At 39.5% G+C, this 15,696-nt stretch overlaps 1 protein-coding gene across 2 annotated transcripts in view; it reads left to right on the top strand.

The window, feature by feature from the left end:
* The first annotated feature begins 606 nt into the window (after positions 1–606).
* The window catches only part of mtx3 (metaxin 3), a 36,638-nt gene continuing 21,548 nt past the window's right edge, over positions 607–15,696 (top strand). For both annotated transcript variants that reach the window (XM_043706726.2, XM_043706718.2), the window contains exons 1-5: positions 607–754; positions 4,449–4,518; positions 7,981–8,057; positions 9,220–9,312; positions 12,175–12,357. In XM_043706726.2, the coding sequence (XP_043562661.1) occupies positions 674–754; positions 4,449–4,518; positions 7,981–8,057; positions 9,220–9,312; positions 12,175–12,357 (504 nt within the window). In that variant the 5' untranslated portion in view covers positions 607–673. The remainder of the gene's footprint in view (positions 755–4,448; positions 4,519–7,980; positions 8,058–9,219; positions 9,313–12,174; positions 12,358–15,696) is intronic.

The following is a 15,696-nucleotide window of genomic DNA, read 5'->3' as shown; positions in this document are numbered from 1 at the left end:
CCAGGACTGGAGGGTTTGAACTGAATAGGCTGGGGCTATTTGCCCTGGAGTGTCAGAGGCCAAGGGGTGACCTCATAGAAGTTAATAAAATTAGAAGGGATATGGATAGGGTGAATAGTACATTTTCCCCAGGATAGTGGAGTCCAAAGCTAGAGGACGTAGGTTTGAGGTGAGAGGGGCAAGATTTAACAGGAACTTTGGGGCGACTTTGTCACAAAGAGGGTGGTAAGTGTATGGAATGAGTTGCCAGAGGAAGTGGTGGAGGCTAGTACAATTACAATATTTAAAAGGCACTAGTGTGGGTATGTGGATTGGAAGGGTTTAGAGGGATATAATGGGACTAGACTAATTTAGGATATCTAGTCAGCGTCAGTCTGTTTCCAACTCTGTGACTATTTCCCGACTTTTGTCCACGTGCAATGTTTGTGTTATTATTGTACATGGATATCACTTTTTTTTTGGTGGGGAAGGTGGATTTGGGCAATGGGAGAGTGAATGGGGAGCTGGTCTGCTCGCTTGTCTAGTTTATGTAGAAGCTGGGCTGGGTGTGTGTCTGGGCTGACACATACAGCGCTGCGCTGTGCGATCCTGTAACGCTGGGCTCCCTGCATTAGCGGAGCTGCAGCGCTGTATCAGACTGAGCGACTGGTTCCGGCTCAAAGACAGCGGGGACATGGCGTCACCCATCCAGCTGATGTGCTGGCCAGGAGACTGGGGTCTGCCCTCCGTCCACACCGACTCGCTCATCATCTTGGTAAAGCAAAAACTAACAACCAGCGAACGCTTTTCCTAATGGGCGGTCAATTGACGCACAAGGGGTTTTGTTTTTGTATTTAAAATGCGTAGCGTGCGTGTTCCAAATCCTTCCTGGTAGAACAAAAAAAAAGAAACGTAACCTTTCACAGAATGTTTTTTTTTTAAAAGTGAAATAATACAACGTCGCCCCCGTGAAGTTTCCTCTGTTTGTGTTATTTTCTGCAGACAGGGCCGCAAAACCTGACGCTCAAGGTCAGGCGGTCTCCAGCCAGCAGCAAGGGGGTGGGAATTGATGTAGTATTTGCATTCTGGACTCAATTAATGAAAACTAACCAGGAGCTGATGTGTTAAAAGCATTTTGGAGTTTGGGAAGTTACCATTTGCTGTGCTGTAGAGTTCTTTGTGAGTCAAGTCTGCCCAGCAATAAAGAAGTTTTTTACTAATGATTTGTATGAAAACTACAAGAATTGAGACGTGATTATAGTACTAAAGGCTGTAGGTTGAATCCAAAATGAGTGGGTTCGGCAGGAATATAAACTCTGCATTGTCTCTTTTTTTCTTAATGATGCCAGAGAATAAAGCAAGTTTGGAACTTTGTAGCTAGCACAGACTGAAGTGTAGTGCATTACAAGTCGGAAATACATATTTAGGAATTTTCCATCTTCGATAAAATTGAGACCATCCCAACCTATGCTGTGTTGTTCTATCTCACGCTAAGTTCTATTTATCCTTTGCCCTCTGCTTTCTGATCTGCATTGGTGGGAACGTCTTGATGATAAAATTCCATCCAGTAGTATTTAAACAGGCCGCATAATCGTTATTCCGATTGTCTTTTTAAAAATGTACTTTTGCCTAGTACCAAAAATAGGTTTCTACAAATTACATTATAATTCTTCCAAAAGTATTTTCGTCATCAGAACAAGGTCCCATTTTACTAAAAAAGACAAATGTATTTTCTTTTGGTAGCCATGTAAGTGGCAAATCTATAAAACAGCCAGGTGACAAGAAGTTAAGCTATGCCTACAAAGCTCAAGATCACTTTCCCTATAATTTAACATCAAGATTGGTTACTGCCCTAAAATGAGCTGCAGCAGGTATAATTCTATCTATGTGGATGGTTTAATTCATTCAGTGTTAAAGCAGCCATCACACATATGGCCATGTCATCTAAGCACATATTTTAAGCGGAGATATCGTAATATCTGCTCAGAAATGTAGAAATCCAATTTTATTTTGCTGCATGTTACACTCTGCTTCCTGTATCCTCACCATATCCATCACCCCTGTCCTTGCTGACATCTGTTGGCTTTCGGTCTGGGAATGTCTTGACTTCGTTTTCCAATCTCAGCATGACTTCATCCCTCTCTGTCAATGTAACACTCCAATGCTTATGACCTACTGAAATCTCTGCTCTTCTCCACATCTGGCCTGTTGTGCATTCCCAGTGTTCTTTGCTGCAGCATTGATAGCCATGACTTCTCTGCAGCGACCTTAAGCACTTCTCTAATCTTCACCGGATTCTCCACCCTAAAACTACCTTTTGGTCACTCGACTTAATATTTCTTCATGTACCTTGGTATCAGCTTAATGCTTCACTGTTGTACCTTGGGATTTCTTTTTATTGCTGAATGTACTGCTTTATATTACATGCTGATTAAATGGCTACCAAAAAGAAAATACATTTCTTTGTTATTTTCAGTAAACTGGGGCCTTGTTTTGATGATGACAACATTTTTGGATAAATTATACTTTAATTTGCAGAAACCTATTTTATAGGTAAAAAGTTTATTTTAATAAAGATAACCAGACGAATCATGTTGTTTCAGTGTGTCACACGTACAGTTCTCCCCAGCGTAGAAAAGTACAGCACAGAACAGGCCCTTTGGCTGACAATGTTGTGCCAAGGTTTAATCCTAATGTAAAATATAGTAACTTAATACGCACCCCTCAATTCACTGTTATCCATGTGCATGTCCAGCAATCGCTTAAATGTCCCCAATGACACTGCTTCCACCACCACCGCTGGCAACGCATTCCATGCATTCACAATTCTGTGCATAAAGAATCTGCCTCTGATATCTCCTTTGTACCTTCCTCCTAATATCTTCAAACTATGACTCCTCGTACCAGTCAATCCTGCCCTGGGGAAAAGTCTTTGACTATTGACTCTATCTATTCCATTCATTATTTTGTATACCTCGATCAGGTCTCCTCTCTTCCTCCTTCTCTCCAGAGAGGAAAGTCCGAACTTATTCAACCTTTCTTCATAAGGCAAGCCCTCCAGTCCAGGCAGCATCCTGGTAAACCTTCTTTGCACCCTCTCCAAAGCCTCTGTATCTTTCCTATAGTAGGGCGACCAGAACTGGAATCAATATTCCAAGTGTGGTTTCACCAGGGACTTGTAGAGCTGGAGCAAAACCTCACGGCTCTTAAACTTGATCCCCCTGTTAATGAAAGCCAAAAGACCATTTGCTTTCTTAACAACCCTATCCACTTGGGTGGCAACTTTGAGGGATCTATATACTTGCACACCCAGATTCCTCTGTTCCTCCACACTGCCAAGAATCATGTCTTTAATCCTATATTCAGCGTTCGAGTTCAACTTTCCAAAATGTATCACTTCGCATTTATCCAGGCTGAACTCAATCTGCCATTTCTCAGCCCAGCTCTGCATCCTGTCTATGCCGCGCTGCAGCCTGCAGTAGCCCTCGATACTATCGACGACACCTCCAATTTGTGTTATCTGCAAATTTACTAACCCACCCCTCAGCCGCTTTATCCAAGTCATTTATAAAAACTACAAAGAGCAGAGGCCCGAGAACAGAGCCCTGTGAGACCCCGCTCAACACTGACCTCCAGGCAGAATACTTTCCATCTACAATTACTCTCTGCCTTCTGTCAGCCAGCCAATTCTGAATACAGATAGCTAAATCTTCCTGTATCCCATACTTCCTGACTTTATGAATGAGCCTACCATGGGGAACCTTATCAAATGCCTTGCTGAAGTCCATATACACCACACCACTGCTCGACCTTCATTGACCTGTCTTCACACCTCCTCAAAGAACTCAATAAGATTTGTGAGGCATTACCTGTCCCTCACAAAGCCATGCTGACTGCCTTTAATCACACTATGCTTTGCCAAATAGTCACAAATCTTATCCCTCAGAATTCTTTCCAAAATTTTGCTGATCACAGACGTAAGACTGACTGGTCTGTAATTGCCAGGGATTTCCCTATTACCCTTCTTGAAAAGAGGAACAACATTCACCTCCTCCCACTCCTCTGGTACGACTCCGTGGAGAGTGAGGAGGTAAATATCCTCACCAGTGGCTTAGCAACCTCCTTTATCGCTTCCTGGAGCAGTAACATTTAATACTCACATTGATGCAAACATTGCTGTAATCTAGCAGGTTTATTTACTCAGGCCAGGTAAAGGTTCAGTGTGTGACAGCAATCCAAAGTGAATTATCTAAAGATTAAAACTGGCGCAGAATAGAAATAGCTTTATGCTTTATCTAATGCACTGGCAATATTGAGTGAGTCCAATGAAACTGGCAGCACAAGCAAAGATTTTTATACAATGTTTCTTACTTGACTTAATGGAAAATTCAACCCCTGGACTCTGTTTTAAAGAAAAATGAAAATTACACTTTCTTGCAAATAATGTACTCTTTATTTTTCCATTGCAGGCATATGCCAAATTTTCACGGGCTCCTCTGAAAGTGCACTTTATTAATAATCCATGGAAAACACCTACAGGTACAAATTTTAATGTATTTGAATTGCAATGTTAAATGCAATGCCAATATAATCACTAGTGTCCCAGTAATGCGTGCCAGTAACCCTGTGAATTTGTTTTATTATGTCCTGAAATTTTGAACTGTAAAATGCAATGTATATTCTATCCTTGCAAACCTAAAAGCATGATTATTTTGGGTTTTGTTTCATTAGGATGAAGTAATTATAGTAGCAATGTGAAGTAATTCATTTAGGACATTACAAGAAAGATTTATATGTGCAATTTCCCCATAGTGTATTGTACAAATGTGCTGAAGAAGTCTGACAATGTAGTAGTGAAATTCCTTTCAAATTATGCACTACATGGCTACCAAAAAGAAAATACGTTTCTTTGTTATTTACAGTAAACTGGGGCCTCCTTTTGATGATGACAACATTTTTGGATAAATTATACTTTAATTTGCAGAAACCTTTCACAGTTGAGAAGATTATTTTTTACAGTTTCTAAGAAAATTTAAAGAAGAATCCAAGATTTTATTTATTTTAGAGGTCAGATGTATGAAAACAAACAGAAAATTGCTGATTGCCATTGTATTATCAAACAATCCTAATAAGAATAACCAGAATTAAACATGTAGATCACCCAGTGAGGTCGACAATGGGAATCACAAATTGGTCTTCCATATAAACCTTCCTCCAAAAGAAGATCAAGAGCTGTCCATAAGGGCTCCTGTGGTTCCAAATCAGCTCCCTGAGGAGCCTAAAACACTGAACTTAAATGGGGAAACTGTGAATTGTATGGCCCTCTCCATGACTGGAGCTTTATATGAGTTGAAGAGGAAGGTAGAAATCCAAAAATGAAGTAAAATGAAGGTACAGTTTCAAACCAGTATTCTTCATCTTCATAGCAATGTTCCTCATACTTCTGTCTCAAAATTCTCCTTTATCTGTGACTTACCAAGTGTGTCATGTGTTTAAGTATGTATGTGATTGAGGAATGGCTTTCCCCTATTTTATATGAAGTGATTTATTTGGGTATGATTGTTTATGGGTGACGAAAATTGGATAGTCCCTATATAGGTTCAGTAGTTAGTTAGTCATAGAGTCATACAACATGGAATTAGACCTTTCGGTGCAACTTGTCTGCACAGACCAAACATTGCAACATGGCCTAGTCCCATTGCCAGCATTTGACCCATTTCCCTCTAAACCTTTCCTATTCATATACCCATCCAGATGCCTTTTAAATTTTGTTTTGTACCCACGTCCACCACTTTCTCTGGCAGCTTTCATACATGCAGCAACCTCTGCTTGAAAAAGTTACTCCTCACTGTCATTTTTAAATCTTTCCCCTCTCACCTTAAACCTATGTCCTCTAGTTTTGGTCATCCCCCCCACCCCCACCCCCAGGAAAAAGTTCTTGGCTATTTATCCTATCCATGCCCTTCATGATTTTATAAACCTCTACAAGGTCATCACTCAGACTCTGACACTCCAGGGTAAAACAATTTTATTTAAAAATGTAGAGTAGTCCAATGAATCCAGTTAGATTCTTGGTTTGTAACTAAATTTCTCATTTCCTCTTCATTCCAAAAAAACTGTTTCAATTATCTCTGGAGTCCATTCAAATAATTTGTTTCAATTACTTCCTTGGTAATTTATTTGATGAGTTTGTTGACCTTTGGCTGCAAAAGGTACACGTGGCTTGACTTCTTTCTAGCTTTCATCTTGTGTTTGAGACCTTAAGCAACATTTTGAGCAAATTGCAAGGAGCAGCTATAATAATTACCTTTAAAAAAATTGAAAAAGTCGGGTGACACAGTGGCTCAGTGGTTTGCACTGCAGCCTCACAGCGCCAGGGACCCGGGTTTGATTCCTGTCTCGGATGAGTGTCTGTGTGAAGTTTGCACATTCTCCCCATGTCTGTGTGGGTTTCCTCTGGGTGCTCTGGTTTCCTCCCACAAACCAAAGATTTGCAGGTTAGGTGAATTGGCCATGCTAAATTGCCCACAGTGTTAGTGCATTAGTCAGGGGTAAATATAGGGTAGGAGAATGGGTCTGGGTGGGTTATTCTTCAGAGCGTTAGTGGACTTGTTGGGCTGAAGGGCCTGTTTCCATACTGTAGGGAATCTAATCTAGTCAGCAGAGAAGCCAAATACTATGAAAATGTCAGATTTGATCCCTATTTATATGAAAGTACAGTAACATTTCTGCCATAGAAAAGCCAGACAACGACCATCTCCAATAAGGGGAAATCTAACTATTGCCCCTTGACATTCAATGGCATTCCTATCCCTGAATCCCCTGCGATCATCATGCTGGGGGTGTTACCTTTGACCAGAACCTGAATTAGACTAGACATTTCAATCCAGTGGCTATGAGATCAAGTTAGAGGCAAGAAATGCTACAGCAATAATTCAATTCTTGACTTGTTAAAATCTGTTCACCATCCAGAAGGTATAAGTCAGGAGTGTGATGGGTTACTCCCCATGTGCCTGGTTGGGTGCAGCTCTAACAACACTCAAGTTGCTTGAAACTGTCCAGGACAAAGCAGCCAGCTTAATTTGCACTACCTTCACAAGCATCCACTCCCTCCACCACCAACACTCAGTTGCAGCAGTGTGTTCCATCTACAAGATGCTCTGTAGAAATTCACCAAAGCTACTTAGACAACTTCTTCCAAATTCACATCCACTTCAATCTCAAATACCAAGTCATTAGATATATAGGCCATCTACAGATTCCTCCACAACTAGACTTAGAAATATATTCCTTCAGTATCATTTTGTCAAAATCCTGGAGTTCTCTTCCTAATGGCATTGTGGATCTACTGATAGTACATGGACTGCATCTCACCATCACCTCTCTAGGGCACCTAGAGACAGGCAATAAATGCTAGCCTTGCCAGTGAAGCCCACGTACTATGAGTGAATTTTTAAAAAAATCAGCCAGAGTATATACTATACTCCAATTGGTCTTAATGTGTAAGTTATTCTGGATCATCTTCCCACTTTGGTCTAATAATCTCCCAACATTCACTGTAAAGATAGACGAAAAGAATCCACCAATTGCAGAGGGCAATTGGTGTCCATCAAGGGAAGTGGAGCTTCAGGAAAAGTAGGAGGGAAATTTGGAAGAAAAATAATTTGCACAACTTGAATTGCTAATCTTCCTTCTCAAAATAGAACAAGCTTAATTTCCCCAGTCTTCTTCAAAATATCAGTTGTTTATCTCTGTCACCCCCCCCAAAGACAAGAGCTCCACATCTCCCCTTCCTATAAGTTTATAATTATGTAACTAGAGAGCAGAGCTGAGTTGTTGGAAATTCTGTGGCTATTTTGGCAATACCAATTTGTTCCTATAGCCCTGCACCATATCCATATTATTTTTTGGGAAGCAGTTGGAATTTTGAGGAACAATGCAGTATGAATGTTATATATGGTGAAAATTAGTTTCTACTGTTGTGATTTTTCCTTCTTGCAGGAGACATTCCAGTATTAATTTCTGACAATATGAATGTAGTGCAACCTGAAAATATTCTGAATTTCCTGAGAAAACAGGTATGTTTATTGTGCTTCGCTAATGAAAAGAACATGAATACTTACAGAGTCATTAAAAAGATGCTTGTTGGCTTTTACTCTCATAAGGGATGTGTGGGGCATGTTAATCTCATGTAAAAATTGAAACTCACCAGGAGAAATGTAAGGTGATTCGTTTTGGGAGGAGGAATAAGAAGGTCACCTATTTCTTGGAAGTTAGATAAACTGGGCTAATATAGGAAAGTGATCTAAGCGGACATTTACATAATTTGTTATCAGTTATCATTGTAAGTTGATGATGTGAATAAAGTGTGTGAGCAGTTCACTTATGTGCATTTTTAGGGGAATAGGATAGAAAATTGGAAAAGTGTTAACTTTATATCGAAGTTTAATTAAATTGCACTTGAATACTGTACTCAGTTATGGTTACATATTAGAGAGGGAATATTGAAGCACAATAGAATGTTAAGTGAAGATTTACAAGTGTGTTATCAGAATTATGAAAATAATTATTAGGAAAAAAATATTGGGACTTTTTTAACCTCTTTGAAAAGAAGAGACCTGATAGAGGTTTAAAGTTATGAAGGAGTTTGACATGGTGGATGTAGATACGTGGTCTTCAGTATTGGTGGAATCAGAAGAAAGGGACATAATCTAAGAGAGGCATGGCTGGATTAAATTAAACAAAATATATGGAGTTGTATTATGCAAGAATGTGAGAGTGCAGACTTTGTCACATGGAATGTTGAAGCAGATTTGGCAGTTTTAAGGGTAGATTTTTATGCATGTGTGAGGAAGAAGGGAATTAAGAAATACTGGGGTGTGGAGCAGAATTGGGGGCATAGAGCCACACATATTGAGGCTTCTGTTTAATTCAAGTTCTTAACAGAGCAAAATCTAGGAGCAAATTGTGATTTCTGAATTTATTTTCTGATTTATAAGCATATACTCTAGATATTGGTAATTAAGAAATTCATCAAGTTATAATAATGATAGGTGTGAAGTATTAGTGAGAATATTGCAGTGCTAGATATTTTAGTTGTGAAATTTATCAAACAACATGATGGCTGTTAAACCTGTTGAGTACAAGCAGCATTGTGTTTGTCCTGCTGTAAATTACAATAAACAAGAATTAACACCTCATTATTCGTCCAATAATTGTTTTATTTATTTAATTTAACAGAAATATAATGCAGATTATGAATTAACAGCTAAAGAGGGAGCTGATACACTGGCATTTATTGCACTGATAGAAGAGAAGTTGCGTCCTGCATTGGTAAATAATTCAAACATCTTATCCTCTACTGGCTTTCTTCAATTGCATGATTAACATTTATATCTCTTTAAAATTATTATTCTTTATTTTTGAATTCTATTTATAATTTTAACTTTTATTTCTCCAATCTGAAAGTGAACTTTTAAAGATTCTGCAAAGAGGTATGGATAGATTGAGTGGGTAAAAACATGGTAGATGGAGTTTAATGCAGGAAAGTAGCAGAAAGAATTAAAAGGCAGACTATTTTTTAATGCATAGAAATTCCCAGTAAGTGCAGCAAAGAGGGATCTGTGTGTTCTTGTGCATGAGACAGAAAAAATTAGCATGTAGATGCAGCAATTAATTAGGAGGGCAGATCAAATTTTGGCCTTTATTGCTAGGGGTTGAAATTTAAAAATACTACAACTGCACAGGGCATTGGTGAGGCCGCAGCTGATCTACTGTGTATAATTCTGGTCCCCATTTTTGAAAAAAGGCTATAGTGACATTGCAGGCGGTTCAAAAGCGATTCACTTCTCAGCGATTTCTGTGATGAAGGTGTTGACTGATCAAGACTGGTTGAACATTTGGGTTTAAAAAAATGAAGCATCAAAGATTTTGAGGGGGCTGTAGGAGATATTCCCACCAGTGGAAGAATCTGAAACTGTGGTATATCGCTGAATAGGGGGACATTCATTTAAAACTGAGATGGGAAGAAATTTCTTCTGTGAGGGTAGTAAATGTCTGGAAGTGTCTTACCTCAGAGACATAGCTTCATAGATTCCCGATAGTGTGGAAGCAGGCCATTTGCCCCATCGAATCTACACCAACCCTTCAAAGAGCATCTCACCCACCCTACCCTGGTAATCCTGCATTTCCAATGGCCAATCCACCTAACTGCACAGCTTTGGACTGTGAGAGGAAACTGGAGCACCAGATGGAGAGCTGTGCAGACACCCGATCATGGAATCGAACCTGGGTCCCTGGTGCTGTGAGGCAGCAGTGCAAACCACTGTGCCACCATGACAAAAAACTTTTTCATCTATTGTGGTGGGATTCAAGCTAGGGACCCCAGAACATTAGCAGACGCTTGGATTAATACTCTAGCAATAACAGCGCCATGCCATTGCCTTTCCCATATGTGGAGGTTTGATCATTTGAAAGAAGAGGTGGGTAGATCTTTGAAATGTCAGGGAGTTGAGAGCTATCAGGAGCAAGTACTCAAGAAGAGTTGAAGCTGGGGCAGATCAGCGATGATCTTATAGAATAGCAAAGCAGGTTTAAAGGAACGAATCAAGATTAAAGTGGTGCTGGAAAAGCACAGCAGATCAAGCAGCATTTGAGGAGCAGCAAAATCAACGTTTCGGGCAAAAGCCCTTTATCAGGAATGACTCTGATCTTCAGCATCTGCAGTATCCACTTCCGCCATAAAGGAATGAATGTCCTCCTCCTGCTCATATTTCTTATCATTCTAATGAAACTCCTGAATAAACCTGCAACTTTGGCTGGGGCTCCTCCTTTGTCCAATCTTGTGATAATCTGCCATTTAACCGTGTTGTCAGGATTTGTTTGACCACATTTTCCCACAGTAATAATTTGAATAATGCTGCACATGTTACTTCTAATGCTGCACATGTAAAAGAGATGTGTGTTCATAAATATGTGTTTCTAAAATGGCACAACACCGAAGGTAATAAATGTGCTAAAAAAAACCAGTAGTTTTCCCAGAGACAAACATTTCCTTGGCTTGTCCAAATAATCAAAAAACATCTCTCACCCTTTTGCTTTGGAAAACCTTTTGATCTCTGTAAAGTGAGGGCTATAAGAGAAACACATTTAAAAAGACTTTTAGCTTTTTATAAAAGGCAAGAAAGAGCCTGAAGAGACTTTTAAAAAAATTAAAATCCAATGGAGTAAGTCCTTTAACAACAAGTAGGATGATTCACTGAAGTGCAGCAGTGCAGTGTTTCTGTATAGGAGAAAGTGAGGACTGCAGATGCTGGAGATCAGAGCTGAAAAATGTGTTGCTGGAAAAGCGCAGCAGGTCAGGCAGCATCCAAGGAGCAGGAGAATCGACGTTTCGGGCATAAGCCATTCTTCAGGAATGAGGAAGGTGTGCCATCCTTTCCTTCTGCTGTGGATCAAAGCAGCTTAATGAGTTGAACCAAACCTAACCCCATCCATTTTCTCCAGTTTTGTCACCAGTCAGAGAAATTGAAGAAATGCACATGTTAAAGAGACCCAGATAGTGTATAATCTGTTCAGGGAATGTGGGTGTCACTGGCTCGGCTAACATTATTGCCCATCACTAAATCATATACCGGGACTTATGTGTCAGGGCGAAAGTGAGGACTGCAGATGCTGGAGATCAGAGTCAAGGTTAGAGTGGTGCTGGAAAGCCCTGATGAAGGGCTTTTGCCCTAAACGTCGATTTTTCTGCTCCTCGGATGCTGCCTGACCTGCTATGCTTTTTCAGCACCACTCTAATCTTGTTATGTTCAGACAATTGCATTGTGAATTCTATTATAAATTAACATTTGATAAAGTCAGATGTTTAGAACACTTAGGAGTGTGAGAAGCTAATGGACCTGAAAGGTATATGTATTAGATCTGAAGTATTTTAAAATGGACACTTATTTTTAATAGGAAACATTTTCTTTACATAATGAACAAGGCAAGATTAAACAGATCAATGAATCCTTTAATACTTCATTGTGATTTAATTCTGAGATAACTTGATTAAGTTTTAATAATTTCAATGGAGAAGTGATTCAGTGTGCAATTCAGGATATTCTAAGGGAGCCAGCTCATCAGACACATTTGACTTCACTGTTCAATGCATGTAATCACAGATAAATTGAGTTTTATACCATTTCTACACAGCTGCATACTTTTTGGGTGGATATTGAAAATTACTGCAATCTGACCCGACCGTGGTTTGCTTCAAGAATCCCCTTTCCGTTGAACTTCTACTTACCAGGGCAGATGGCAAGATCTGCAATGAATCAGATAGTCCTAACCAAAGGAGAACCACCTTTGTATAACCTCAAGGAAGTGGAAGGACAGGTAAGAGGACAATCTAATCACTGCTCATTATTAGGTAATTTCATATCATTTTTCTTTAGAAAGGCAAACAATACAAAATAATTACATTTTAACAAACTAAAATTACATGAATCAATGCATTTATATTTCATTTCTTATTCAAGTGCATAGATGTACCACCTTCCTTTGTAATTTTTCATCACAACCTAATGAATTCAAACAATCCAAAGCATACAGAACCAGCAGCAGTCAAAGCCCTTATTCTCTCTAAGTGGGATATAGCTTGCATTCTAATTAAGACATTGAGGTGCGCATATCTGACTTCTTCATTATACGTGTTGTACAGTCATAGCGATATACAGCATGGAAACATACCCTTTGGTCCAACCCGTCCATGCCAACCAGATATTCCAAATCAATCTAATCCCACCTGGGTTCAATTCCCGCCTCAGGCGACACTCTGTGTGGAGTTTGCACATTCTCCCCGTGTCTGAGTGGGTTTCCTCCAAATGCTCCAGTTTCCTCCCACAGTCCAAAAATGTGCAGGTTAGGTGAATTGGCCATGCTAAATTGCCTGTAGTGTTAGGTGAAGGCATAAATGTAGGGGAATGGGTCTGGGTGGGTTGCGCTTCGGCGAGTCAGTGTGGACTTGTTGGGCTGAAGGGCCTGTTTCCACACTGTAAGTAATCTATCTAAATCTAATCTAAAACACCTGCCAGCATCCGGCCCATATCCCTCCAAACCCTTCCTATTCATATACCCATCCAAATGCCTTCTAAATATTGCAATTGTACCAGCTTCCACCACTTGCTCTGGCAGCTCATTCCATACACGTACTACCCTCTGCGTGAAAAAGTTGCCCTTTAGGTCCCTTTTATAAGAAAATAACCTTTTTAATTTAAGAGTTGAATTTCAATGTAGATAAATGGAAGCACTTGGTTGAGAGACTAGTAAACTCAAATTACAGTTCAAGAAAGAGTCTGTGTCATCTTAATAAGTATGGAAGTGAGAAAACTTAAGCAACTGGTGATCCTTCTCTGAGCTTTTTGTAGGGGCAGGAGTAGGAAATAGTGGTACAGTGAAAATGTCACTGTGTTAGTAATCTGGAACTCCAGGCCAATGTTCTGGGGATATTGGTTAAAATCCCACCATGACAGATGGTAAAAGTTTGAATTCAATTTAAAAAAAAGTAGAATTAAAATCCAGTGTAATGCTAACCATGTGATCACTTTTGATTGTCATTAAAAACCACTTAGGTGATGAATTTTAGTGAAGGAAATCAGACATCCTTACCTGGTCTGGTATACACATGACTCCAGACCCACAACAATATGGTTGACTCAGGGTAATAAAGATGAGCAATAAACAACTACATCCCATGAACAAATTTAAAATAAAACTTCAATAAGAGTTTGAATTATCTCTAGTTCACAGATCAAAGAAATTAAAGGCACTCTGTCAATATAGGAGTTTCTTTCTGGTAACAGCAAGTCTATAAAGAGAGTCATTAACTCTAATTATTAATGTTGCTTAACGAGAAAGCATAATTAACATCCCAATTGAGTAAACTATTTAAAAATATAATGTTTGGAACTGAACATCCTGGATGTTCTGGAGCTCCATTTTTGAAGTATATAAAATGAGTCTGACCAGTATATTCACAAGTTTTACTGATTTTTTCATTCTGGGATTTCTGCTTGAAGACAGAACTTAGGTGTTGACCATTGCCATGGAGAAGGGGATAGGAAGGCCATTTTTACAATCAAGTTATAGGTTTCTAGAAAACCTAAGAATATGGTCAGAGAGGTTTCAGCTTTGGTCTTGCATAGTTTGCAGCTTACTGAAAACTGAGTGAGTATAGGTGTTAGCCAGGTCTACAACTTAAGCAGAGAAAATACTGACTTTATAGTTCACCACCTGGAATGCAAACGGGAGTTCATGTTCGGTATGAAGTCCGTGTTTGTGAAAGTACACATGGCTGGACAATGTGGTGTGCTTGTGGGTAAGTACGAACTAAAAGGCAAATTGGGCATTGACTCTAAGTCCTGACAAAGTATAGCTGGTGGTGCTTGATTTGTTTAATTTCTTTAAATACATGCTATAAAGTTTGTTTTTGTTTAAACATGTAGATAAGGAGCAGGAGGGTTAGAGTGATATTGAGGAACTTCTTTTCTCCCTGAGGATTGTGTGTATCTGACACTGACTGACTGCCTGAAAAGGTGGTGGAGACCTGGACTCTCAAGATACTTCAGAATTATTTAGATGATTCTTGAAATAGTACATAAGGCTACAGATCAAGTTCTGGAGATTACAATAGATGGGCAATTGATGACATGATGGGCTATAGAGCCACTTTCCATGCTGTTAAAACTTTAATTCAATGTGGGAACATGTGGCATAATTTATTTCTGCGAACAGGAGGGTATTCCCAATTCTCTTTAAACATTAATGGTCTCTATAGTGATTGGAATAATGGTCTGGAGTTGTCTAGTTTGGTTATCTCTTTTAATCTTTCCTTTCCTTACTTGGTATCTGTGTATTGTAAGCCTGTCTATGAATTACCTTGCACTCAGGGAAGATGATGCCCTAGTGATAATGTCACTGGCCTAGTCATCCAGAGACCAAGGCTAATGCTCTGGGAACATCAGTTCAAATCCCACCAGAGCAGCAGGTGGAATATTAAATTCAAATAATTATTAAAAATGTAATTATACAGTTATTTTTGTGGTTACCAGTATGGAGTATATGATCATTGTTATGAAAACCCATCTGGTTCACTAGTTTCCCTCAGGGATATATAAGTATGAAGCCTGTAGGTGGTGGGTATACTGACCCCAAGCTCAGTGTATGCAAACATCTAGTGTTAACCGTGTTTTTCATAACAGAGCTAGTGCTTACAATCTTATGGGTTTAAGCTCCTGATGATGATCAGCAAACCTGAGCAGGGCAGCTAATGCGCCTGAACTCAAAAGAAGTTGAACTCGGAATGCTATATTTTGTGTCTTTTCCCCATACGCGCCTATAGTCTAAAGCTATCAGATGTGTGCATTACCCCTAGTTGAGATGAAAGGTCAGTGACTTGAGCTATTGAGTATAGTAACTCCTTTTTGTTTCTTATATGTGAACTGTGGCAGATGTGTGTGAGGTAGTACCACTATGGTGCTTGTCATGCTATACTGGTGGCTGCAATTAAGTCACAGATGTTGAGTGCACAGAAGACATCAGGTGGTGATGCCTGACACGTGACCTCCTGTGTGATAGTCCCATGCAGTGGTGACCTTACAATGCTAACACCCATTGGAACGTGCAGCGTCATGTAGACAGTGGCACAGCATAGGTCATAGGGTCATAGTCATAGGA

This window comes from Chiloscyllium plagiosum, unplaced genomic scaffold (assembly GCF_037043375.1).
Source record: "Chiloscyllium plagiosum isolate Xiang-an unplaced genomic scaffold, Cpla_swu_hap1 HiC_scaffold_2, whole genome shotgun sequence".
In the NCBI taxonomy this organism is placed as follows: Eukaryota; Metazoa; Chordata; class Chondrichthyes; order Orectolobiformes; family Hemiscylliidae; genus Chiloscyllium; species Chiloscyllium plagiosum.
This window is presented reverse-complemented; position numbering and strand designations above follow the sequence as displayed.